At 42.8% G+C, this 26,316-nt stretch overlaps 2 protein-coding genes across 3 annotated transcripts in view; one reads left to right on the top strand and one right to left on the bottom strand.

Annotated features, from left to right (window-relative positions):
• The window catches only part of LOC118365616 (transcription elongation factor SPT6-like), a 29,745-nt gene extending 12,265 nt beyond the window's left edge, over positions 1–17,480 (top strand). The window contains exons 19-37 of the mRNA XM_052520555.1: positions 4,967–5,084; positions 5,341–5,417; positions 5,592–5,727; positions 5,976–6,113; positions 7,254–7,421; positions 8,122–8,249; positions 8,451–8,658; positions 8,842–8,989; positions 9,179–9,321; positions 9,495–9,635; positions 9,720–9,915; positions 11,823–12,061; positions 12,254–12,367; positions 12,575–12,699; positions 14,620–14,732; positions 14,854–14,931; positions 15,419–15,597; positions 15,706–15,929; positions 16,175–17,480. Coding sequence (XP_052376515.1) covers positions 4,967–5,084; positions 5,341–5,417; positions 5,592–5,727; positions 5,976–6,113; positions 7,254–7,421; positions 8,122–8,249; positions 8,451–8,658; positions 8,842–8,989; positions 9,179–9,321; positions 9,495–9,635; positions 9,720–9,915; positions 11,823–12,061; positions 12,254–12,367; positions 12,575–12,699; positions 14,620–14,732; positions 14,854–14,931; positions 15,419–15,597; positions 15,706–15,929; positions 16,175–16,361 — 2,860 coding nt within the window. The 3' untranslated portion in view covers positions 16,362–17,480. The remainder of the gene's footprint in view (positions 1–4,966; positions 5,085–5,340; positions 5,418–5,591; positions 5,728–5,975; positions 6,114–7,253; positions 7,422–8,121; positions 8,250–8,450; positions 8,659–8,841; positions 8,990–9,178; positions 9,322–9,494; positions 9,636–9,719; positions 9,916–11,822; positions 12,062–12,253; positions 12,368–12,574; positions 12,700–14,619; positions 14,733–14,853; positions 14,932–15,418; positions 15,598–15,705; positions 15,930–16,174) is intronic.
• A 457-nt stretch (positions 17,481–17,937) lies between these two features.
• On the bottom strand, positions 17,938–22,802 carry LOC118365507 (uncharacterized). Of its 2 annotated transcripts, none has more exons than XM_035747816.2 (4): positions 22,173–22,802; positions 21,908–22,040; positions 21,587–21,721; positions 17,938–20,751 (listed from the first exon to the last, which is right to left on the bottom strand). In XM_035747816.2, the coding sequence occupies exons 1-4, from the start codon at positions 22,630–22,632 to the stop codon at positions 18,855–18,857; spliced, it is 2,625 nt and encodes an 874-aa protein (XP_035603709.2). In that variant the 5' UTR covers positions 22,633–22,802; the 3' UTR covers positions 17,938–18,854. The 2 variants fall into 2 exon arrangements, with proteins under 2 accessions (XP_035603709.2, XP_035603791.2); XM_035747898.2 differs by having other exon boundaries at positions 21,965–22,040.
• Positions 22,803–26,316: the final 3,514 nt, after the last annotated feature.

Genomic DNA, 26,316 nt, shown 5'->3' with positions numbered 1-26,316 from the left:
TATTTTCTTATAACTCAACCCTGATCTGTACTTCTCCACAACTTTGTCCCTCCTTGGTCTTCATGGTGCTGCTTACTTGGTGGTGCCCCTTGCTTAGTGGTGTTGCAGACTCTGGGGCCTTTCAGAACAGGGGTGTATATACTGAGATCATGTGACAGATCATGTGACACTTAGATTGCTCACGGGTGACTTCTGAAGGTAATTGGTTGCACCAGATCTTATTTAGGGGCTGGGGGGGTGAATACATATGCACGCACCACTTTTACGTTTTTAATTTTGGGGAATTTTTTGAAAAAAGTTATTTTTTCCATTTCACTTCACAAATTTGGACTATTTTGTGTATGTCCATTGCATGAAATCCACATAGAAATCCATTTCAATTGCAGTTTTTTTTGTTTAGTTTATTAATTTGACCGTTTAAAAAAAAACAAGCACACATAAAACTTAAAAGCCATACATGCACATGAATAAAATCATTGAGGATAACACACAATAAAGTCTGGGACTTATTTCCATTGTGGTCCTCTTGAGACAAGATGGCTATACAAGATCCAACACAGTATGGCAGTGAAATAATTAAACAAAAACATAAAAGAAGAAAATCTATCTCATCATTCCAGTTACATCATAGCGGTTATTCATATGGGCACAAAAGACATCAACCATAGTTTTACTTTATTTTTACAGCTGTCCAGAGAGGACGTTGTTTTTATAGGCAGAGGCAACTCATTCCATTCTGAGGCTCCCGTATACAAGAAAGTACTTTACCTTTCCCAGCATTACTCCTGAACCTGTATAAGCACACATCAGCAACACCTGATCTGGTGCTGTGATTGTGTGCATCCCTAACACGAGGAAAGTAATCACTTAGATATCTGGGCGCAGGACCATAAATACTCCTGTAAACCAAACCTAGTCTAATCTGGCACACCCTAGCCTCAACAGGCAGCCGGTGTAGTTCCTGAAAGCAGCTCCTGCCTATGTGAGTACGTGGACTCACGTTCAATACTACCCTGATCAACGTATTCTGGGCTATCTGGAGTAGAGGTCGACCGATTATGATTTTTCAACACCGATACCGATTATTGGATAGATATTATATCATAGACTTAATTATAACATAACACACAGAAATACTGTGAAATTGGTCATTAATATGGTCGAATCCGGAAACTATAATTTTGAAAACAAAACGTTTATTATTTCAGTGAAATACGGAACCATTCGGTATTTTATCTAACGGGTGGCATCCCTAAGTCTAAATATTCTTGTTACATTGCACAACCTTCAATGTTATGTCATAATTATGTAAAATTCTGGCAAATTAGTTTGCAATGAGCCAGGCGGCCCAAACTGCTGCATATACCCTGACTCTGCGTGGAATGAACGCAAGACAAGTGACACAATTTCACCTGGTCACTATTGCCTGCTAACCTGGATTTCTTTTAGCTAAATATGCAGGTTTAAAAATATATACTTCTGTGTATTGGTTTTAAGAAAGGCATTGGTGTTTATGGTTAGGTACAGTCGTCCAACGATTGTGCTTTTTTCGCAAATGCACTTTTGTTAAATCATCCCCCAGCATTGCATCGATTATATGCAACGCAGGACACGCTAGATAAACAAGTAATATCAGCCATGTGTAGTTATAACTAGTGATTATGATTGATTGATTGTTTTTTATGAGATATGTTTAATGCTAGCTAGCAACTTACCATGGCTTCTACTGCTTCGCGTAACAGGCAGGCTCCTTGTGGAGTGCAATGAGAGGCAGGTGGTTAGAGCGTTGGACTTGTTAACTGTAAGGTTGCAAGATCCCCCGAGCTGACAAGGTGAAAATCTGTTGTTCTGCCCCTGAACAAGGCAGTTAACCCACCGTTCCTAGGCTATCATTGAAAATAAGAATGTGTTCTTAAACTGAAACTTAAATATTTTTTACATTTTTTTTAACCTTTATTTAACTAGGCAAAGTTAAATAAAGGTTAAAAAAATGTAAAAAATATATTTTTTTAAATCGGCACCCAAAAATACAGATTTCCGATTGTTATGAAAACTTGAAATCGGCCCTAATTAATCGGCCATTCCGATTAATCTGTCAAACTCTAATCTGGAGCCTCCCCTTCATACATTTAGATAAGCCACCAAACCAGGAAGTACTAGCATAGTGAAATGGCATTGAATGAGGGCAGTAGCTAGCACTTCCATGGAGTCCTTATCAAGCAGCTTGGACTTTCTAGCCAAAAACTAGTCCTGGTATTAACCTTCCCTAGCACGTTATTGGCCATGCTCACACCTCCCAAGCTTCCATCAAGGATACATCCCAAGTAGCTAACATAGGTTTTAGTAGTCAGCTCCCCTAACTCCACTCTGATTTCAGACAACCTACACAATTTAGGTCTGGATCCAAAAATAATTGCTTCAGTTTTCCCTAAGTGCAGAGATAGCTTATTATCTCCAAGCCATTTGCTAATGTTAGTAAGCTCTGTGCTAAGTATGCTCTGCAACATAGTTTTACTTTTATGAGACACCAGAAGTGTAGAGTCATCCGCATAAAGAAAAAGACGGCTGTAATGGTTTTCTAATGGTGAAGGAGAGTCGGACCAAACTGCAGCGTGTCGATTGTGATCCATGTTTATTTAAACAAACATAAAAAACACGACTAAACACGAACACTACAAAACAATAAACAAAACGAAAACCGAAACAGCCTATACATGTGTCAACTAACATCTAACAAGGACATCAAGACACTCAGGACAATCACCCACAATACAACCAAAGAATATGGCTGCCTAAATATGGTTCCCAATCAGAGACAACGATAAACACCTGCCTCTGATTGAGAACCACTTCAGACAGCCATAGACTTTCTTAGAACACCCCACTAAGCTACAACCCCACTAAGCTACACACCACATACAAAAACCCATGTCACACCCTGGCCTGACTAAATACATGAAGAAAAACACCAAATACTTCGACCAGGGCGTGACAACGGCAAGAACAAGCATCTTTCATATCATTAATATACAATAAGGCCCGAGCACGCGAGGCCTGTAATTTTCATCATAGGTACACTTCAACTATGACAGACAAAATTAGGAAAAAAATCCAGAATATCACATTGTAGGATTTTTTAATTAATTTATTTGCAAATTATGGTGGAAAATAAGTATTTGGTCAATAACAAAAGTTTATCTCAATACTTTGTTATATACCCTTTGTTGGCAATGATAGAGGCCAAACGTTTTCTGTAAGTCTTCACAAGGTTTTCACACACTGTTGCTGGTATTTTGGCCCATTCCTCCATGCAGATCTCCTCTAGAGCAGTGATGTTTTGGGGCTGCTCCAAAGATTTTCTATGGGGTTGAGATCTGGAGACTGGCTAGGCAACTCCAGGACATTGAAATGCTTCTTACGAAGCCACTCCTTCGTTGCCCGGGCGGTGTGTTTGGGATCATTGTCATGCTGAAAGACCCAGCCATGTTTCATCGTCAATGCCCTTGCTGATGGAAGGAGGTTTTCACTCAAAATCTCACGATACATGGCCCCATTCATTCTTTCCTTTACACGGATCAGTCGTCCTGGTCCCTTTGTAGAGAAACAGCCCCAAAGCATGATGTTTCCACCCCCATGCTTCACAGTAGGTATGGTGTTCTTTGGATGCAACTCAGCATTCTTTGTCCTCCAAACACGACGAGTTGAGTTTTTACCAAAAAGTTATATTTTGGTTTCATCTGACCATATGACATTCTCCCAATCTTCTTCTGGATCATCCAAATGCTCTCTAGCAAACTTCAGACGGGCCTGGACATGTACTGGTGTAACGGATGTGAAACGGCTAGCTTAGTTAGCGGTGCGCGCTAAATAGCGTTTCAATCGGTGACGTCACCTGCTCTGAGACCTTGAAGTAGTAGTTCCCCTTGCTCTGCAAGGGCCGCGGCTTTTGTGGAGCGATGGGTAATGATGCTTTGTGGGTGTCAGTTGTTGATGTGTGCAGAGGGTCCCTGGTTCGCGCCCAGGTATGGGCGAGGGGACGGTCTAAAGTTATACTGTTGCATTGATGCTGTTGACCCGGATCACCGGTTGCTGCGGAAAAGGAGGAGGTCAAAAGGGGGGTGAGTGTAACGGATGTGAACCGACTAGCTTAGTTAGCGGTGTGCGCTAAATAGCGTTTCAATCGGTGACGTCAATTGCTCTGAGACCTTGAAGTAGTAGTTCCCCTTGCTCTGCAAGTGCCGCGGCTTTTGTGGAGCGATGGGTAACGATGCTTCGTGGGTGTCCGTTGTTGATGTGTACAGAGGGTCCCTGGTTCGCGCCCGGGTATGGGCAGTGGTTAAGGGCGCTGTACTGCAGCGCTAGCTGTGCCATCAGAGACTCTGGCTTCGCGCCCAGGCTCTGTCGTAACCGGCCGCGACCGGGAGGTCCGTGGGGCGATGCACAATTGGCATAGCGTTGCCCGGGTTACGGAGGGCTTGGCCAGTAGGGATATCCTTGCCGCGCACCGCGCACCGGCGACCCCTGTGGCGGGCCTGGCGCAGTGCACGCTAACCAAGGTTGCCAGGTGCACGGTGTTTCCTCCGACACATTGGTGCAGCTGGCTTACGGGTTGGATGCGTGCTGTGTTAAGAAGCAGTGCGGCTTCAACCTTCGTCTCTCCCGAGCCCATACGGGAGTTGTAGCGATGAGACAAGATAGTAGCTACTAACACTTGGATACCATGAAATTGGGGAGGACATTTTTTTACATTAAATTTTTTAATTAAAAAAAAAAGTATAATCATGATTATGCCTCTACTGCCATTCATTCGAATTAGACTGGTTTGTATTTCTCCCTGGCCAATAATGGCTGTAATTTGCACCCCATTCAGGAACTGAAAGTTTATGACATGGCCCCTCTAGTAATTTAATACGATTTCTGTGTTTATGACTTAGTTATTATTCACTGCAAAACTCTTTGTCCACAGAGACACCCCAGTGTTCTGCGCCCTGGTGAATGGTGACGGAGAAGTGGGGGATTTCCTCAGGCTTCCTTACTTCCTGAAGAGGAGGAACGCATGGAGGGAGGATGAGAGGGAGAAAAAGGTATTTATGAAACCAAACCAAGGGCGCGTCCTAAATGGCACCCAATTTACATTTACATTTTAGTCATTTAGCATACGCTCTTATCCAGAGCGACTTCCAGTAGTGAGTGCATACTGGTAAAATGTTGTGCGCTATGTAGGGAATAGTGTACATTTGGGACACAGGGCAAGAGTTTTGACGAAGCTCAGATAACCATACCATCCAATGTTGACTAATATTTGTCCATGTTCTAATATTTGTCCTACCATACCTTTAGATCCACGATATTGAAACCCTGAAGAAGTTTCTGAACAGCAAGAAGCCTCACATCATCGCTATAGCTGGGGAGAACAGGTTTGCAACACTCCTGCTTGCTTTCACCTGTGGCCTTCTTAGACTGCTGTTTGAAGAAGGTTACTAACATGACTGAGGATGTATTCCAAACTGCATCCTATTCCCTATATAGTGTACTACTTTTAAGACTTATCCTGAATATTTGTAACGTTCCTTCCTCCACTCCTTGTGCAGGGATGCCCAGATGGTGATCGAGGACATTAAACGCACTGCCAGTGAGCTGGAGCAGGAGTCCTCTTTCCCCACCATTGGGGTGGAGCTGGTTGACAATGAACTGGCCATGCTCTACATGAACAGCAAGAAGTCAGAGGTCAAGTCCTGCCCTCTTTTCCCTAAACATGTCTTTTTTATTCTCACAAGACAAACATTTCCTCATCTCAATTTGTTCTACATTGGATGTGTTCTACATACTGTACCTCTCATAACTCTCTGAGTGGTCCACAATGCGGTTTTAAATCTGTAATATGTATTGCCAATGACTGTAATATTGTGGAGTGAGTGACACTTCAATTGATTTTCTCTTAACTCTACGTATTTTTCTATTTCTCCAATCCACAGGCAGATTTCCGGGACTACCCCCCTCTCCTGAGACAGGCTGTGTCTGTGGCCAGGAAGATCCAGGACCCCCTGGTGGAGTATGCTCAGGTTTGCAGCAGTGACGATGACATCCTCTGCCTCAAGTTGCACCCTTTGCAGGTACTAATGACATCATCCAGAATCAGTTCCTAATAGGACTCTGATCTAAAGTAGCGCACTATATTGTGACTAGGGTGCCATTCAGGACGCAACCCCTGTCTCCATTTGGCCAGGCATGGTTGGGAGATCATCATCACCGAGCAGCGGCTCTGATGAAAACACACAGGTGGTTTACAGAGATCCTTTAGAAACCCCTTTCTTGAACTGCATTGTTGGTTGAGGGCTTGTAAGTAAGCATTTCACGGTAAGGTCTACGACACCTGTTGTATTCGGCACATGGGACAAATACAATTTGATTTGACTTGTAACAAACCGTTTTTTATAAAATCATGAAAGTGGCCATTTTAGGCCCTTTTTAAACCTCCTGCATCCGTGAACCATACATGATACAGACAACATCTTGGTGTCATTATACTCCTAACATTGTGCTCTAAAATATGGAGTATTGCTACATTCTGAAATACAATTTTACATGTGAATTTATTAAACATAACTATTCATATTTATGCCTCAAAAGTACCCTTTTTGATTTGATTGTTTTAAACAATATACTCTACAAGTGCATCACATTTCCAGAGTGAGTTACAATTATGATACATTTTATGAGCACTGCCAACACAGTGAATGGGAAAATGGATTCAAAGGGAACTTCCTCTGCTGGTGACTTGCTGAATGTGCAATTCTACAGGATGGTTGTGATTGGTTAATGACCTAGAATGTCAATGTATAAAATGGATCATTTCTTCAAAAGTAGCAGAGAGCCCACTTTTAAAATGTTATGTGTTTGACGAGTATATTGTTCCAAACACCACGATGTTGTCTGTAACATGTATGGTTCACTGACCATAGGGTCTTACAGGAGGCAGGTATAGCTCTTAAAATGGTTCTAAACAAATATTTGTGATACAAATGTAAAAAGTTTGTTAAACATATTTCCACCCAATTAAGTTTTTATTTGAGAATTCAGCCAAAAATCTGTGATAAAATAAATATTTTTGGGCAATGCTGGTGTGGAATCTCCCAAATGCAGAAGTGTAGTTGACGGTACATGATAATCATAGTCTGGTTTGAATCAAAGTCTGTGAATCAATGTGTCTGTAAAGAGTGAGTCTGACTGCTCTCTGTTCACTTCCCACACAGGAGCATGTAGTGAAGGAGGACCTGCTGAATGCTTTGTACTGTGAGTTCATCAACCGGGTGAATGAAGTGGGTGTGGATGTGAACCGGGCCATGGCCCACCCCTACACCCAGAGCCTGTTGCAGTACGTCTGTGGCCTGGGGCCCAGGAAGGGATCCCACCTGCTCAGGGTAAGACATAGATCACTTGAGGCATCTAGATTGCCAACATGTTAATACAATGTAATTACAGTGTTACTACACATATATAAGAGAAACAATATACCAAGTGTTACCAGATAGAATTTATCGATATACAGTAGCAGTATGTACCTATATGTTTTTATTATTACAGTATCTTAGAATAATTCAGTACTCTACTGCAAACTTTTTCACTCAGGCCCCCTTCCAGCATTGTGGAACATCCCGTGCCCCCCCTCTGCACACACGCGCGCACCACGTCTATTTCTATGGGTGCAAGCACTGTTCATGACACAAACAGTTCACACCCCTCTTGTTGGCGGAGAGAACATTTCAGGTTTAAAGCTCATTTTCATGCAAATCTATACATTTTGCCATGCCTAATGTGTATTCATGTGATATCTGAGTGACTCAAACATTACAACAAAGTCTATGAGCTAAAGAAATTTGCTAAAAACGTTAGCTGACATGGGCTAGTTGATCAACTGGACATTTATGACAAGTATTAAATAGCCCCCTAGGTATGCAATGACTGACATGACAAGAGAAAAACTGATGATGCACTTCCCAATTTTTTAATTGCACCTTGTGCTTCTACTATTACAACACTATAGTTTGGGAACCACTGCTCTACTGTACTGACTTCTCAACAGATACCTTTGCATGTACATTCATCCCTCTCTGTTTCCAGATCCTGAAGCAAAATAACACTCGTCTGGAGAACCGCACTCAGCTGGTCACCATGTGTCACATGGGCCCCAAGGTCTTCATCAACTGTGCAGGTTTCATCAAAATTGACACAGCTTCTCTGGGAGATAGGTCAGTCTCAGAACATTGGGCATGGTCATTCATCCAATAGTGCAGAAAATACCTGAGACTAAAAAACATATTTCTATTCGAAATTCAACTCATAATAGTAACAGTGAATAACTTGACAAAAGTACTTTTGTTGACATCATCACACAGCCAATTCACTAAATAACTGAATCATTGACATCAAGTGTCTCTCCCTACCTGCAGTACTGACTCCTATATTGAGGTTCTGGATGGGTCACGGGTGCACACAGAGACCTATGAGTGGGCCAGGAAGATGGCCGTGGACGCTCTGGAGTACGATGAGTCAGCGGAGGACGCCAACCCGGCCGGAGCACTGGAGGAGATCCTGGAAAACCCAGAGCGGCTCAAAGACCTGGACTTGGATGCCTTCGCTGAGGAGCTGGAAAGACAGGTCAGTGTGGGAGATGTTGGCTGCGTCTCTGAAGTAGTGCACTATATAGGGAATAGAGTGCCATTTTGAACACACCCGTTGTCCTACTCTGGTTTGGTTATGAAGAGCTTGCATACTCTTGCATACTCCTCCTGATCTGAGGACATTGTAGTGCTCACTGTTTGAGACTCTCTGTGTCCACAGGGTTATGGTAACAAGGGCATCACCCTGTATGACATCCGTGCTGAGCTGAGCTGCAGGTACAAAGACCTGAGGTCCACCTACAGAGGACCTAACACAGAGGAGATCTTCAACCTGCTCAACAAGGAGACACCAGAGACCTTCTACATCGGTCCATACTGTTCCTTCTCAACCAGGGCATTATTGATATCGCTTTCAAAGTGATGTGTTAATACGCACACTGCCCGGGTTTATTTTGGTGCAGGGAGTCACAGCCCCAAAGTTGACATAGTAGAAAACATGTATAAATCCTTTACTGGAATCTCAACACTGTCTGTCCTGTCCTGTCCTGCCTCTTTAGGTAAACTTATTACCAGTGTGGTGACAGGCATTGCTCACCGGCGCCCCCAGGGGGAGAGTTATGACCAGGCCATAAGGAATGATGAGACAGGTCTGTGGCAGTGTCCTTTCTGTCAGCAGGACAACTTTCCTGAGCTCAGCGAGGTGAGAATCATATATGCTCCATATTCTGCTGCAATCTCTACTGACAGTTACTCTGAAGAGTGGTGTGTTATGGGTTTTAAATTCCTAGATTATTATTTGTGGCTATATTTATATTGGCCACAGCTGTCTTTTTGATCAACAAAGTCTGACATAGCCTCTGGTCTCTCTGGCAGGTGTGGAATCATTTTGACAGTGGCTCCTGCCCTGGCCAAGCTATTGGGGTCCGCTGTCGCATGGACAACGGAGTCACCGGCTTTATCCCTACCAAGTTCCTCAGTGACAAAGTGGTCAAGCACCCTGAAGAAAGGGTTAAGGTATCACGGTAGTTTCCCCCAAAATATCTCTCAATTTCAGTATAACAAACAGTCATATAACACTTTAACTTGAACCTGCTGTAGGTGGGCATGACAGTGCACTGCAGGATCATGAAGATTGACATTGAGAAGCTCAGTGTGGACCTGACCTGTCGGACGTCAGACCTGTCGGATAAGAACAACGACTGGAAGCTTCCCAAGGACACCTACTACGACTTTGACACTGAGACAGAGGATGTGAAGCAGGAGGAGGAGGCCAAGAAGAAACAGCAGAGAACAAGTGTGTACCTGTCTGAGATCTCGAGATGGAGAACATACAGTGGCTTGCGAAAGTATTCGGCCCCCTTGAACTTTGCGACCTTTTGCCACATTTCAGGCTTCAAACATAAAGATATAAAACTGTATTTTTTTGTGAAGAATCAACAACAAGTGGGACACAATCATGAAGTGGAACGACATTTATTGGATATTTCAAACTTTTTTAACAAATCAAAAACTGAAAAATTGGGCGTGCAAAATTATTCAGCCCCTTTACTTTCAGTGCAGCAAACTGTCTCCAGAAGTTCAGTGAGGATCTCTGAATGATCCAATGTTGACCTAAATGACTAATGATGATAAATACAATCCACCTGTGTGTAATCAAGTCTCCGTATAAATGCACCTGCACTGTGATAGTCTCAGAGGTCCGTTAAAAGCGCAGAGAGCATCATGAAGAACAAGGAACACACCAGGCAGGTCCGAGATACTGTTGTGAAGAAGTTTAAAGCCGGATTTGGATACAAAAAGATTTCCCAATCTTTAAACATCCCAAGGAGCACTGTGCAAGCGATAATATTGAAATGGAAGGAGTATCAGACCACTGCAAATCTACCAAGACCTGGCCGTCCCTCTAAACTTTCAGCTCATACAAGGAGAAGACTAATCAGAGATGCAGCCAAGAGGCCCATGATCACTCTGGATGAACTGCAGAGATCTACAGCTGAGGTGGGAGACTCTGTCCATAGGACAACAATCAGTCGTATATTGCACAAATCTGGCCTTTATGGAAGAGTGGCAAGAAGAAGGCCATTTCGGAAGAGTGGCGAGAAGAAGGCCATTTCTTAAAGATATCCATAAAAAGTGTTGTTTAAAGTTTGCCACAAGCCACCTGGGAGACACACCAAACATGTGGAAGAAGGTGCTCTGGTCAGATGAAACCAAAATTGAACCAAAACGTTATGTTTGGCGTAAAAGCAACACAGCTCATCACCCTGAACACACCATCAACACTGTCAAACATGGTGGTGGCAGCATCATGGTTTGGGCCTGCTTTTCTTCAGCAGGGACAGGGAAGATGGGAAGATGGATGGAGCCAAATACAGGACCATTCTGGAAGAAAACCTGATGGAGTCTGCAAAAGACCTGAGACTGGGATGGAGATTTGTCTTCCAACAAGACAATGATCCAGAACATAAAGCAAAATCTACAATGGAATGGTTCAAAAATAAACATATCCAGGTGTTAGAATGGCCAAGTCAAAGTCCAGACCTGAATCCAATCGAGAATCTCTGGAAAGAACTGAAAACTGCTGTTCACAAATGCTCTCCATCCAACCTCACTGAGCTCGAGCTGTTTTGCAAGGAGGAAGGGGGAAAAAGTTCAGTCTCTCGATGTGCAAAACTGATAGAGACATACCCCAAGCAACTTACAGCTGTAATCGCAGCAAAAGGTGGCGCTACAAAGTATTAACTTAAGGGGGCTGAATAATTTGCACGCCCAATTTTTCAGTTTTTGATTTGTTAAAAAAGTTTGAAATATCCAATAAATGTCGTTCCACTTCATGATTGTGTCCCACTTGTTGATTCTTCACAAAAAAATACAGTTTTATATCTTTATGTTTGAAGCCTGAAATGTGGCAAAAGGTCGCAAAGTTCAAGGGGGCCGAATACTTTCGCAAGGCACTGTAGCTGGAGTTGATAAATGGCATTTTGGATTCATCTTTTATTATTGGTTGATTGTGGTAATGGTAGTAAGAGTAGTTTTTGGGCCGGTTTCCAGGACATAGATTAAGCCTTGTCCTAGAATAAGATGCATGTTCTTTGGAGATTCTCCATTTAAAGTGTTTTTTAGTCCAAGGCTATGTGTCCGGGAAACCAACCCTAATAATATAATACCAAACTCTAAAATACAGATTTCAACTCCCTATAGCCTACATTAAGAGGGTGATAGCCCACCCATCGTTCCATAACATCAACTTCAAGCAGGCAGAGAAGATGATGGAGTCCATGGACCAGGGAGATGTGATCATCAGGCCCAGCAGTAAGGGAGAGAACCACCTGACTGTTACTTGGAAGGTTGCTGATGGCATCTACCAGCACATTGACGTACGAGAGGAGGGCAAGGAGAACGCCTTCAGCCTGGGACATACCCTGTGGATTAACACTGAGGTCAGCTCCATTCACAGGCTTCTTCATTATGAAGCAGTATATGCCTGTATGAATAAAAATATGTGCATCCAAAATGGCACCCTTTCCCTGTATAATCCACAGAAGTAGTGCACGATGTAGGGAATAGGGCGCCATTTCGCACGGTACCAATGTGTTTCACTTTTTTAGTAGGTTGTGTCACCTTTTTCTCAGGAATTTGAAGATCTGGATGAAATCACAGCCAGATACGTTCAACCAATGGCTGCGTTTGCTCGCGATCTGCTCGGTCACAAGTATTTTCAAGAATGCAATGGTGGAGACCGAAAGGTAGGAACAAGGATATACATTCTTTCAATTCACAGCATCATTGTGTATGGATATGTTTTTATTTGTGCATCAGTCTACTGTATCTGCCAGTTTGTGTGTGTCTGAGAGAGTGGGGGATTAAGAGATACAAAGAGACAGATGGGATAGAAACCTTTTCAATTTTCTTCAATTGATCATCAGCTGCCGTCCCTGTTTTTTGAATTGCAGAAAATGGAGGAGGTCTTGGTGAAAAGCAAGAAGGAGAAGCCTACATTCATTCCCTACTATGTGTCTGGCTGTAGAGAGCTGCCAGGGAAGTTTCTGCTCGGTTACCAGCCCCGCGCAAAGCCAAGGTTACCTCAGGACTGCCAACCACACCTTCCACTGCTTTTGTCATTTAAATCAACACCCATTCATAGGATGCATGAATTTGCATAGAAATACAAATGCTGGAGATGCGCTTGGCTTCATTTTTCTCCATGTGCAATTGACACCCTAAATAGAAAAGCTCTTGTGTTTGAAATGGAACTGCCCCACCCAAACCCAAACACAGAATGTGTGCCAGGACAGTTGGGGAAGCATGAAGCGCCTGTTTGTCTCTGCCGTTGTTGCCTGCCAAGAGCAATAGTGATTATTGGTGCTTGTAACAAGAGACATGACAGAACATGAACATAAACATTAACTCTTACTTACCTCTCACTCGCTCAGGAGGGTTTGTCACATTATCCACAGTAATCATCACTGTTCAGTGAACCTTCATAAATACAGTAATGTGGTGTTGTAATGTCACATAATGTACAGTTCAATAGGAAAGTATTCAGACCCCTTGACTTTTCCCACATTTTGTTACATTTACAGCCCTATTCTAAAATGGATTTAAAAAATGTTTTCCTTCATCAATCTACACACAATAACCCATAATGACAAAGTGAAAACAGAAATACCTTATTTACATAAGTATTCAGACCCTTTGCCATGAGACTCAAAATTGAGCTCAGGTGCATCCTGTTTCCATTGATCATCCTTGAGATGTTTCTTCAACTTGATTGGAGTATATAAGGTCCCACAGTTGACAGTGCGTGTCAGAGCAAAAACCAAGCCATGAGGTGGAAGGAATTATCCATGGAGCTCAGAGACAGGATTGTGTCAAGGCACAGATCTGGGGAAGGGTACCAAAAAATGTCTGCAGCACTGAAGGTCCCCAAGAAAACAGTGGCCTCCATCATTCTTAAATGGAAGAAGTTTGGACCACCAAGAGTGTAGAGCTGACTGCCCAGTCAAACTGAACAATAGAGGGAGAAGGGCCTTGATCAGGGAGGTCACCGAGAACCCAATGGTCACTCTGACAGAGCTCCAGAGGTCCTCTGTGGAGATGGGAGAACTTTCCAGATGGACAACCATCTCTGCAACACTCCACCAATCAGGCCTTTATGGTATAGTGGCCAGACGTAGCCACTCCTCAGTAAAAGGCACATGACAGCCCGCTTGGAGTTTGCCAAAAGGCACCTAAAGGGCTCTCAGACCATGAAAAACAAGATTCTCTGGCCTGATGAAAACAAGATTGAACTTGTAACGTCTGGAAGAAACCTGCCACCATCCCTACGGTGAAACATGGGGGTGGCAGCATCATGCTGTGGGGTTGTTTTTCAGCGGCAGGGACTGGGAGAATAGTCAGGATCGATGGAAAGATGAACGGAGCAAAGTACAGAGAGATCCTTGATTAAAAGGACCTCAGACTGGGGCAAAGGTTCACCTTCTAACAGGACAATGACCCTAAGCACACATCCAAGACAACGCAGGAGTGGCTTCGGGTCTCTAAATGTCCTTGAGTGGCCAGAGCCCGGACTTGAACCCAATGGAACATCTCTGGAGAGACTTGAAAATAGCTGTGCAGCAACGCACCCCATCCAACCTGACAGAGCTGGAGAGGATCTGCATGAAGAATGGGAGAAACTCACCAAATACAGGTGTGCCAAGCTTGTAGCATCATACCCAAGAAGACTCAAGGCTGTAATCACTGCCAAAGGTGCTTCAACAAAGTATGGAGTAAAGGAGGGGGATTTCTAAATTTGCAAGAATTTTTTATTTTATTACGGGGTATTATGTGAAGATTGAGGAGGAGGAGGGAAAAACAATTTAATCAATTTTAAAATAAGGCTGTAATGGAATGAAATGTGGAAAAGGTCAAGGGTTCTTAATACTTTCTGAATGCACTATAGTGTTATTGTTAGAATGTCATAATCAGTATGTCATGACTTTTCTCTGGCATGCAGGGTTGAGTTTGTGACTGTCACACCTGAGGGGTTCAGATACAGAGGACAGATTTTTCCCACAGTCAATGGACTTTTCCGATGGTTCAAAGACCATTTCCAGGATCCAGTGGCAGGTCAGAGCATATACAGAATGCTGCCTTTGAAATGCCTCACAATTAATCATACAGTCCAGGGTAATCGTGCTCTAATGACAGATTCACTTCTGTTATCTGATTTCTGGTATTTCTCCTACAGGGATTACTCCCAGCAGCAGCAGTAGAACACGAACCCCAGCCTCTGTCAATGCCACGCCAGCCAATATTAACATTGCAGGTCAGTTTAGAGCCGGGATGATACCTAGTATCTCCATATTTTTTCCATGGCAAAAATTAAAACACAAAGCAGATCTTACTCTTTGGTCCTTTAAAAACATGCTGTATGTAAAATATTGTGTGATATAGCTAGAAAAATAAATACATGTGACTCTGGATGATAACATGATGTTTGTTTCTAACATCAGGGCTGTTTTCCTAAAGAACTTATATCCACTTTGTGTTTTGTTTCTTGCCATGATACTAACGAGTATTGTGATAGTGGTATCGTCCAGGCCCTAGGTCAGTTACTGTGTATACTTACTCACCAGGATCTCTATGGCTATAATATACTATATGTTACCTCAATTGGTTTTTATCATTTCATGCATCCTACGGTTGGAATCATCAACATTTTAAGAACTTTTAAGAAGCCGTTTCTCTGTTTAATCTTCTCCAAATGTATAAAGTTGCATGTGTTGTGTATGCCCTATGTCTCTGTCACTCAGATCTGACTCGTGCAGTGAACGCCCTCCCTCAAAACATGACCTCTCAGATGTTCAGTGCCATTGCCGCTGTAACGGGCCAGGGCCAGAACCCCAACACCACACCTGCCGGTTGGGCATCCAGCCAGTACGGCTACACTGGGGACAACAGCGGTGGGGGGGGCAGCAGCAGCGCCTATCACGTACGTTTGGAATACACAGACGCTTACTGTATATATGAATGTCATCACAAATCTCTATCAGTTTTTCATGTTTCTGTTCAACATGAGCCCTTCTTTTTTCTGTCCCAGGTGTTTGCCACACCAGCTCAGCAGCCCATTGCTACTCCCCTTCTGACGCCAAGCTATTCATACACCACCCCCACCCCTAGCCAGCAGCAGACTATCACCACACCCCAATACCCCAGCAGCACTCCCCAGTCCTCACACGGGTCACAAGGACATGGACACCGCCCTTCCTCCTCCACACCAACATCATCATCCTCTTCCCGCCACCACAGGACACCAACACCAAAGTAAGTCACTTCTCAAAACTAACTCTTAGACAGAATTATCCAAATAGAGAAACTATTTCAATTTGGGTAATTCAAATGGAGAGACTATGGTTCATGTATGTAGCTGGGCACTTAGAGAGGATTTCTTACGGAAGTTTCCAACCGCAGATAACTTAACTCTAATTATTCAGGAAGCATACAACTGCTAGATTGCGAGTGAGTAAGTAAATAGTGAGTTATCTTCTCTCCATGCTCCCAACCCTCAGGGCAACTTCCCACACAGCAGTGGACTGGGGCAAGATGGCCGAGCAGTGGCTCCAGGAGAAAGAGGCAGAGCGCAAGAAGACGAGGCCCAGAATGACCCCACGACCTTCTCCCAGCCCCATGATTGAGAGCACGCCCATGTCTCTCGCTGGAGACGCCACACCGCTGCTGGATGAGATGGATCGCTAGGTCCAGAGTAGACTTTCCTTCTCCCGATCCCACTGTTACTCACCCCTACTGTACTGTATATGAACTGGACTCATTATACTGTATAATACTGCATACACTTCACTGATTCAGTTGGTCAGATTGAAGGATAAGATGATGGTGACCAACATGGATGACTGAATTGCACATGGAAAATGTATTTGATAACAGTGGTTTGTTTCAAATTCACCTAAAGAAGATGGTTGTAAATGTTGACTATCACTTCTTTGGTAGCACTGTTCCTCACTTGCAATTTTTGTGGAATGTACTGGGAACAATGACAACTGCATGCCTTCTTTAAACCAGGTTTTAAGCGTATTAACTTCAAATGCATGTGATGCAACAAAAACCAATGAAAACTATGTATTTCTGAATCACAACCGAGGTTAATGTAACATGCTATATGAATATTAACCATCTCTCAATAGGGGTTTTAAAAGGCAATTTCTAGTACCATGTATATTATATCTACTGTATACTATTTTATCTTTGTCACATGGGTCTTAGGCCATTTTAATAGCTATCTTGTTAGTTTCTGGATTCATATGAAGTTGCTGCTTAGTGTATTGCATGAGAGCTCGACTGGTTATAGGTTTTAGCCTACAGTGGCTATACAAGCTTCATGTCTAGTCTGTGTAACACAATGAAGAACATTGACAGTATTTACTTGGACGTGTTGAACAAAATATAGGTATAGGACCTCAAGCACTTTTACTAATTGTATTATTTTTTTTACTTTGAATGTTTTTAGCATTTTTAAATGCATTGCCGACTGTGGTCTGTGCTTACTGTGCTACATCAGCATATTCACATTACAGCTACTGTCCTGTAATATACAGTACACTTAAATGTTATCCTCTATCAACATTTAATCCATATGAATGTATTTTAAACCTATCAAATTCACTTCCTGTAGTTGAATTAAAGTCATGTAAGAAGTGTCAGTCAGTTTCAGTATTGATCATGTTCTCATGTAATCCATTAACAAAATGAGGCCATAACAAAGAAGAGCTCTATCAGTGCCAGCCTGCAGTACGAATTAAAGCTGTATGTTAGCATTGTTGAATGCCTTTCCTTCATAAAAAAATGTTTAATACAGAAGACCCTCTTGTTTCTTTGCCAACTGAGAACAATTGTTACTCACAAGTAGTCAGACCATACAAAATACAGTATGATTCCATTCAAAAGACCATTGAAAAAAACAGACAATGCAGATGATTTAATATTATGTGGTATGAGGTGAGAAATTATTATACTGTCTCAGATCCAACTAGCCTACTACGTTGCCAGTACTGCTTAAACATTCTGCCCCCCCCCCCCCAAACCAAGCTGGTCTGAATGCTTGGGTCTAGTCCCAGTCTGGAACACCATCAGTAGCATCAAAGTCCCCTTTGTTATTAAGCTTTGAATACCAGTCACTGCTTCCTGAAGTCTCCAACAGTTTTACTATTACCCTAACTGGTGATTCAGTCTGTAACATATCCTGGCAATTTATTGTAAATTAGCTCAATTAAATCAAGAAACAACAGACAAGAAACAAACAACAGAAACAGAAATGGCATGTTTGAAAGCCTAACGCTGTTTATGTTCTTTTATTTAAGTGTGAAATACCAAAAAAGGATGTGCACCTTCCATAAAATGCTGGACATAATTACAGAAGTTATTCTAAACATATGTGTCTGTAAAGTAAGCTACAGTATAATATGTCAATCTCATTCTGTAAAACTCCTCAGAGTAGCATGTGAGAATCAGCTGAGGGATTTGAGCCTCAGTGTTACAGGCTCTTTACAACCCTAATTTAGGTGGGGAGAATAGAGTTCACAGTGAGCACGTAATCCTTTTTGAAGAATGTGACCCCTTTCATCAAATGCCTTATATCGCATTGGAAGAGACTAGAGGTCCAAAGTCCCACACAGAACAAAGGAAATAGTATTTAAACCTGGAAGAAGGCTCAGCTTTCTTGGCTTGGAGCCTGTCTGTGTATACAGTATGGCAAGCATTGTTTGCAGAAAAGTACAAGTAAGCAGTTTACGGGTAATCAGATGAAATGGCAAACTCCCTGAACTTGGAATTCTTTAATTTCTTCCTTATTAAATATTCGCTGCTGTCTTGGGAGTACAGTACAGTATATGCCTACATGTACAAAAGGGAATGTGTTATTAATGAAATCATCACTTTTAGAATTCATTGCACTCAATATATGCTTCTTTCCACTATGTTTATTAATCATTGGTGTTTAAATGCATATATATTATTACAAAACATTATCCTGATCCTTCATGCACTTGTTACAATTCCTATTGAATAGTGGCACAAATGTTGATTTGACAAAACACACAAGATGACGACTAACACATAATACACCTATGTCTGAGTCTGCATAGCAGGTTTTTCTGATAGTCAAGAGCTAGGTTAGTCATCTAGGACTTCATTGCATTTTTTAAATCTATACTAGAAATATTGTTAGTATGAGTCTTATTGTGGTGGTTTTCTCCTTTTCTTTCTACCTAGTCTCTCTCCTATTTTCTGGACAGTGGAATTTATTGGACTTACAGTGGGTGTGCTGGTCTGCACAGGGAAGAGGGCCTGTTCTCTGTAGTTCTCAGATTCCTGTAGATTCAACTCTCCTACTTCGTCAACTTTGGATGAAATTGCTGACACGGAGGGTGTCAGACTTATACTTGTCATTATTTCTTCAAATTTAGTTTCATTCTCATTGTGGATGGGAACCTCATCCTTGACAACAGTGGTTATGGCCTCTTTTTTACTTTTATTTCTACCCTCCCTCTCTTTTGAGCGTTGTCTTCTCCCAGTCACAACGGGGACGCTGGCTGTTGTGGTGAGAAGTCCCTTTTCACTGTGACTCCCTATGCTCTGTGGTGCTAGTGTCTCTGCCTGCTCTGCAGCGACTACAGTGGTGGTTGTGGGGATGTTCAGTACACCAGTGCTGCCAGTAGTGACTGTACGAAGGGCATCTTCAGTGGGATTCTGCAGAGATGTTCCCGCAGCCAAAAGAGGTGGTATGATTTTCCCCCTCATCTTTCTTCCCTCTCTCTCTTTCGGCCTGTGCCTTTTGGTCTCACTCAAAGTCGAGCTTACAGTCGTAGTGGTATTGGACCTCTTCTCATTGTGACTTTCTGGTCTGTGTGACACTGGCTGCCCTGCAGTGCTAACAGTAGTGATGGTGGTGACGGCTGGAGCACTTGTGCTCTCAGTAGTGATCACTGCAAAATCCTCTTCAGTGAGGTTTCTGAAAGTAACAGCCACCATGAGAAGAGTGGAAGTGATTTTCCTCCTTTTATTTCTTTCCTTTCTCTCCTTTGACCTGTGCCTTTTGCTTTTGAGAAAAGTCACAATGGGGGTGCCGGCAGTAGTCGTAACAGGGCCCTTTTCACTGTGGTTCTCTAACCTTTGTTGCACAGACTGATCTGCAGAGATTATGGCAGTGCTGGTAGTGACGGTCGGGGTGCCAGAGCTCTCTGCTGTGGAAGTTGGGAGGACCTGTGTAATGGTGGTATGGTGTGCAACTCCTTTAGGGGTGACAGTTGGCGTTACGTTGCTCTGTTTTTTCCTCCCTTCCCCCTTTCTTGATCTCTTCCTTTTGGTTTTCTGTGTGGTCACAATGGGTGTGCCAGTGGTTGCAGAGAGAGACGCTGCTTCTGTGGGATCCATCAGAGCCGGGATTTCCAGCATTGTCTGCTCCTTCTTGACAGCAGTGACTGAGGTGACAGAGGCATCTGCAACACTTTCTTCATCTACATGTGGTTCATCTCTCATGACATCATTAGAAAGCTCCTCTTTCCCTCCACGATCTACTTCACCATCACTGAAACGGTTGACATTTCTGTTCAACTGGTCAACATTCTCAGGCCCATTCACAAAGTTACTCTTGTCGACAGCTTCTGCTGCTTTGGTAGGACTAACCATTGTCCCTTCCTCTGCTCCTTTTGAGACTGAGTGGATTTTCTGCTTCCTCTTTCTCCCTTTTCCTTTCCCTTTCCTCTTCTTGTTATTTTTCTTATTTTTCCCTGCAGTGTTCTTCCTCTTCTTCTTCTCTGAGGTCTGTGTCTCTCCTTTGGTGGTGTCTGTAGCCGAGCCCTGAGAGGTGGAGACGGTGGCCAGAAATTTGATGAAGTCTTCAGCTGCGGTGACCATGTTGCTGAGAGAGGGCTCCTCGGGGCCAGTGGTCTGGGAGCCGGACACAGTGGACTGTGTTGTGCTTTCAGGATTGTCCTGCTCTATGCCTGTTTTCTTTGTCTCTTTCTGTACCAGAGGAGCCACAGTCAGCACATCAATAACGTCAATGCCTCCGAAATCATACAGGATGGACTCTCTGGGCACTGCAACCAGGAGCTTGTCATACTTTTTACACCTGTGTGGATAACAGAGATGGAGAGAGGTTTAAGATGTGCTCCCTGTAGTGTACTTCAAAGCCACTTAAAAATGCTTGGATTGTTATTTCTTGTTTGATTTTTAAAATTATTTGAATTGTATTTGCAAGACATTCTAGTTCACTGTTACACGGAAGCCAAACTGGCTGCGTGCGTGCGAGGTCGTGCGTTATCGTGCATAAATGTATTCTGCCCCCCCACACCAAACGCGATCATGACAGGCAGGTTAAAATATCAAAACAAACTCTGAACCAATGACATTAATTTGGGAACAGGTCGAAAAGCATTAAACATGTATGGCAATTTAGCTTGTTAGCTTACACTTGCTAGCTAACGTTAATTAGCTAGCCGAATCGTTTCTAGTCATCGCTCCTCCTTCCAAGCTTTTTTATCTTTGAACTTACATGGTGATTGACATCTAACTTACCCTTTTACCACGACTACCGGCAAAACATTTCGACTTTCAATCGCCCACGTGGGTATAACCAATGAGGAAATGGCACGTGGGTACCTGCGTCTATAAACCAATGAGGAGATGGGAGAGGCAGGACTTTCAGAAATAGAAATAGAAAGGAGTTCTATTTTAGCCCTTGGCATCGCAGAGCAGTGTGGGTGCAATAATTAAATAACATGGATTTCTACATTTATTTTGCGACGATCGCGCACGTGCCCAGTCTGGTCGGCATGTTAGCGCTAGTAACATAAGCATTTCACTGCACCTTGCCATAACACCGGCAAATCTGTGTATCTGAACAATAAACTTTTATTTGATTTGTAAGCTGCATTATTGGAATCTACAGTAAATACTGTACTTACACGCCATACCAGTGGCGCTCCACACATTGCTCTTCATATATGAACTGGAAACAGGGCACCTCAATGACATTGAAGAAAGCCTGACCAACCACCCTGGAGGAGGTGTCATTGACTTTCCTCAGACACTCCTTCAACCTGCACATACAGTGTGACAAAGAGAAAATGTGCCACTCCAGCAGCTTACTGTAACCTGTTTGGATGGTTTGACAGTCAGTACATCATATAATTGGTTTCAGCCTTTTAACTGTCTAACATAATTATTCAAGTGTATGAAGCTCATAAACAAAAAAAGGCGTTCCAACTATAGTGTAGGTAACTCACGCATTATCGCAGTCACAGTGACTAAGAGGATGCCACTTGAAATTGGTATAGCCGTACTTTGAGGAAAACGCATGGATGACGTAGGGGCAGAAGTCATGAACGCGGCAACAACTGTCAGTCGCTGTGAACTCTCCTACAAATAGAGAGTGTATATTGAAAAACACAACAAACCAACATCAGAGAAACAGTTGAATGGCTAAATGAGTTCAGAATAGTTCATCATGCATCTAGAATACAGAATAATATCAAACTTCACGCAACCTACCCAAATGGTCGTAATTATCAGCCATGTTGCCAGCTCCACACCACAGGGTTCCAGGATAAGTGAATCCTCGCTTGAATCTCCGTATCACCTGCTTGCCATCCTCCTGGACAGAATTCTCTCTCGTCTCCTTCGGTGTATGTGCTGTTGGCGCGGCTATCCTCTCCGTGGTGGCCGTCGTGCGCTTTGATGTCCTTTGGAACGCTTGACAGTTGTATTTGGCTTCTGCCATGTCTGTAAAACTAAACTCCATATCTCCTGGGTTATTTCTCTGGTGCTTCAGTCCTAATCTGCACACATGCATGAACGACTTCACCTGCATCTGGTTGATGGTTACTGAGCAATCCACCAGTTTACCTGCCGGGTCACGCACGGAGCGCACCTCCTCAATTCCGTCTGACACTTGGTAAAAGCAATTTCCCCCCATGTCTGACATTTTGGCACAGAATGTGCTGTTGAGCATGAAAAACACATCTTTACTTTGTTTCTCTGCATCTAGGGAATAATTGGGGAATTCTCCTTTGACAAAGTTTCTGTCCAGATAAGACAGAAAGAAAAAAAATACCACATTACTTCAGATGGCACTTTCAGCACCACGCGCACAGAGAGAGCACCACTACTGTTCCCGGGCTCTCGCCAAAACCGGCTTTATAATGACACTTCTAGTGGCGCGATTATTAATACAATGACTGACAGTAATGGGAGGGGTCTGACATTGACTGACAGTAATGGGAGGGGTCTGACACATAAAATGTACCCCCTGGACGATTAAACACTTTCCATTATTTCAACAGAATTCATTGAGACTGTGTGGTCAGTCTAATTTCAGAATGTGCGTAGATTGATGTTTAGTCATTTAAACATAAAAACAAGGCTAATCTACAATTACTAGAAGTTCAACACGAAAAGAATCAGTCTACTTGTGCCTGAATTTTGTTACATCCAAATGAGACAATAACTACAGGAAAGTATATTAACAAGGCACATTTTTGCTTGTGTCTTTGTCTCTTATACGCATTCAATTTATTTATAGGCGAATAATCAAAGAAAGCAGAACCGATAGGGTTAATAGGATGGGGTGAACTATTGCTGCCAGCCTAGGCTACTCTGCGGTGCGTTGACCGCAAGTTACCTTCCCGTCCCCCTTTTCATTAAAAAAATAATCGAGATTTAATTTTGGTGACGCTGCAAGCAAGGAGGAGGTTATTCTCGCGCTTTCCATGGTAAAAAGGATGGCGTGATTCTTGCAACCCAAGAGATTTGACATCTTTTAGATTCCACAAAAGGCATTGGTGGTGACCTAAATTAGAATGTCGAAACAAACGTCTTTCTTTTTCTACAATGGAAAGGTTTGCAAATCGTGCACGCAATCCGCGCTCTCTCAGCAGCATGTATGAGCAAGCTGGGTTTAATTAATGTTCTTTGGGGGTTGAAACCTAATAACGATGGATGATGGAGAGCTGAGGTTGAGGTCATGTCAGAGGGTGCACTACTGTATCCGGGCCAAGCGTAAATGTTGCCCTAGTGTCAAAAGGGTAATTTACTTGGACTGGCACTGCATGGTGGTACGGGCAGGTAATTCATCTATTAAAGTAGCTTACTATGGAATGGAACTCTTTTGACAAAAACGGACTATGCATTTTAAATATTGCAACATATACTTATTTGGCAACATTTTATTAGGTTTTATGAACTATTAAATATTTCACCCAATTAGCTGGGTCTGCATGTGCAGTCAGTAGTCAAGACAAAAATCCGCGGTGAGTTCTAATCAGCCCACTGTTATGTCACAAGGCAGAATTGACCATGAGCTTCCAGGAGAGTCGTAGGCCTTTTGTATTCTCCGCAAATGCACTGGAATCGGATTGTTATTAGAAGGTGGAGAGAAATGATGCAAAATCGCCTGAGGCAACATTCGACTAAACCTTGGAAAAGCCATTGGTTAATTGAATGCTCATTACTGTAAAGATTAAGTGGGTGGAAAACAATCATTATTCTGTGCTCCAGATATTATAAATCAAATACCTTGTTTCCATTGGTATTACATTTTGTCATTGATAAAAGTCTGCCTATATGCTGGTAATCCGTTTGGATAGCCTTGGGACCTTTCCATTGACTATATAACAAAGCCTTTATAATCCATTTTTAATAGGCAAATAGTTACAGTTGGTATTATCAGAATAAGAGTTTTAATAGAAAGTGACAATAATAAATTATTGATAAAACGAAATTATTCACACTAATACGCACACGTTGTATTACAAAACGTTCACACTGTTACGCACAAACAAATGAGACACGGTAATGCAATCTGCCTACAACAAACATGTATTTATCTTTCTATTAAATTGAATTGTATTAAACGGAAGGTTCTGTCGATTTCTCCATTCTTACTATGGCGTCACAGAGTGGGCAAACAACTGAGTAGGCCTAGAGACACTCACCCTTTGGCTGTGTATACTCACCTAGACACGCATAGCACAGGTGCAGCCTGCCTACCTAAACCCCCGTATGAATGAGTTGATGAATTCCAGCTTCTTCTCATACTCTGATAGTCTAATGGGATGTGTACCTTCAGGACACTCTTTGACTGTGAGCAGAGAGGAGGAGTTGAGATTGATAAGGGACTGTCCATGGAGATGCAAAAGGATATTTTCTCAGGTGAGGGAACATTATTGACAAGATGGCATTATTAGGCATATAATTAGGAATTACTAAAATACTAGAATGGACATGAACCTTATGATGGCATAAAGACCAGCCATTTTGGTCAGGGAGTTAGTCAACCATGGTTTCCTAGTGCTGTGATATTGTGTAAAATAATTAATTTAAAGAATTTATCTGCACTGTACATTTTTTAGCTAGCTAGCCAGTCAGTTTTAGAGGGAATATTCCATAAATCTTTCAAATTAACTGCCAATATGCCAACATTCCATTTACAAAAATGCAGTCAACCCCCAGTCATACACTGGCTGAAATCAGTTGATGATAGGACTTAGACAAGTTGTAAATACACCACATGACCAAAAGTATGTGGACCATCTCATTCCAAAATCATGGGTATTAATATGGAGTTGCTATAACAGTTTCCACTCTTCTGATAAGGCTTTCCACTAGATGTTGGAACATAACTGCTGGGACTTGCTTCCATTCAGCCACAAGAGCATTAGTGAGGTCGGTCAATGATGTTGGGAGATTAGGCCTAGCTCGCAGTCTGCGTTCTAATTCATCCCAAAGGTGTTCGATGGGGTTGAGGTCAGGGCTCTGCGCAGGCCAGTCAAGTTCTTCCACACCGATCTCAACAATCCATTTCTGTATGGACCTCGCTTTGTGCACGGGAGCATTGTCATGCTGAAACAGGAAAGGGCCTTCCCCAAGCTCTTGCCATAAAGTTGGAAGCACAGAATCATCTAGAACGTCATTGTATGCTGTTGCGTTAAGATTTCCCGTCAATGGAACTAATGGGTCTACCCCAAACCATGAAAAACAGCTCCAGACCATTATTCCTCCTCCACCAAACTTTACAATTGGCACTATCGATTGGGGCATATAGCGTTCTCCTGGCATGTGCCAAACTCAGATTCGTCCATCGGACTGCCAGATGGTGAAGCGTGATTCATCCCTCCAGAGAACGCGTTTCCACTGCTCCAGGGTCCAATGGCGGTGAGCTTTACATCACTCCAGACGATGTTTGGCATTGCGCATGGTGATCTTAGGCTTGTGTGAGGCTGCTCGGCCAAGGATGGAAATGGAAACCCAATTCATGAAGCTCCTGATGAACAGTTATTGTGCTGACGTTGCTTCCAGAGGCAGTTTGGAACTCCGTAGTAAGTGTTGCAACCGAGGACAGACGATTTTTACACACGACGCGCTTCAGCACTTGGCGGTCCTGTTCTGTGAGCTTGTGTGTCCTACTTGTGTTGCTCCTAGACGTTTCCACTTCACAATAACAGCACTTAAAGTTGACTGGGACAGCTCTAGCAGGGCAGAAATTTTACGAACTAACTAGTTGGAAAGTGGCATCCTATGACAGTGCCAAGTTGAAAGTCACTGAGCTCTTCAGTGAGGCCATTCTACTGCCAATGTTTGTCTATGGAGATTTCATGGCTCTGTGCTCGATTTTATACACCTGTCAGCAATTTGAAGG

The sequence above is a fragment of the Oncorhynchus keta genome, chromosome 1 (assembly GCF_023373465.1).
Source record: "Oncorhynchus keta strain PuntledgeMale-10-30-2019 chromosome 1, Oket_V2, whole genome shotgun sequence".
NCBI classification, from domain to species: Eukaryota; Metazoa; Chordata; class Actinopteri; order Salmoniformes; family Salmonidae; genus Oncorhynchus; species Oncorhynchus keta.
This window is presented reverse-complemented; position numbering and strand designations above follow the sequence as displayed.

What these genes read in the sequence shown, in the direction of transcription:
- LOC118365507 (XM_035747816.2), bottom strand. Translation starts at nt 22,632, where the DNA reads ATGCTCAACAGCACATTCTGTGCCAAAATGTCAGACATGGGGGGAAAT. An exon ending in CACTGTGACTGCGATAATGC is followed by an intron (nt 21,722 to 21,907) that starts GTGAGTTACCTA and finishes CTGTATGTGCAG; the next exon opens with GTTGAAGGAGTGTCTGAGGA. An exon ending in GAGCGCCACTGGTATGGCGT is followed by an intron (nt 20,752 to 21,586) that starts GTAAGTACAGTA and finishes TTATCCACACAG; the next exon opens with GTGTAAAAAGTATGACAAGC.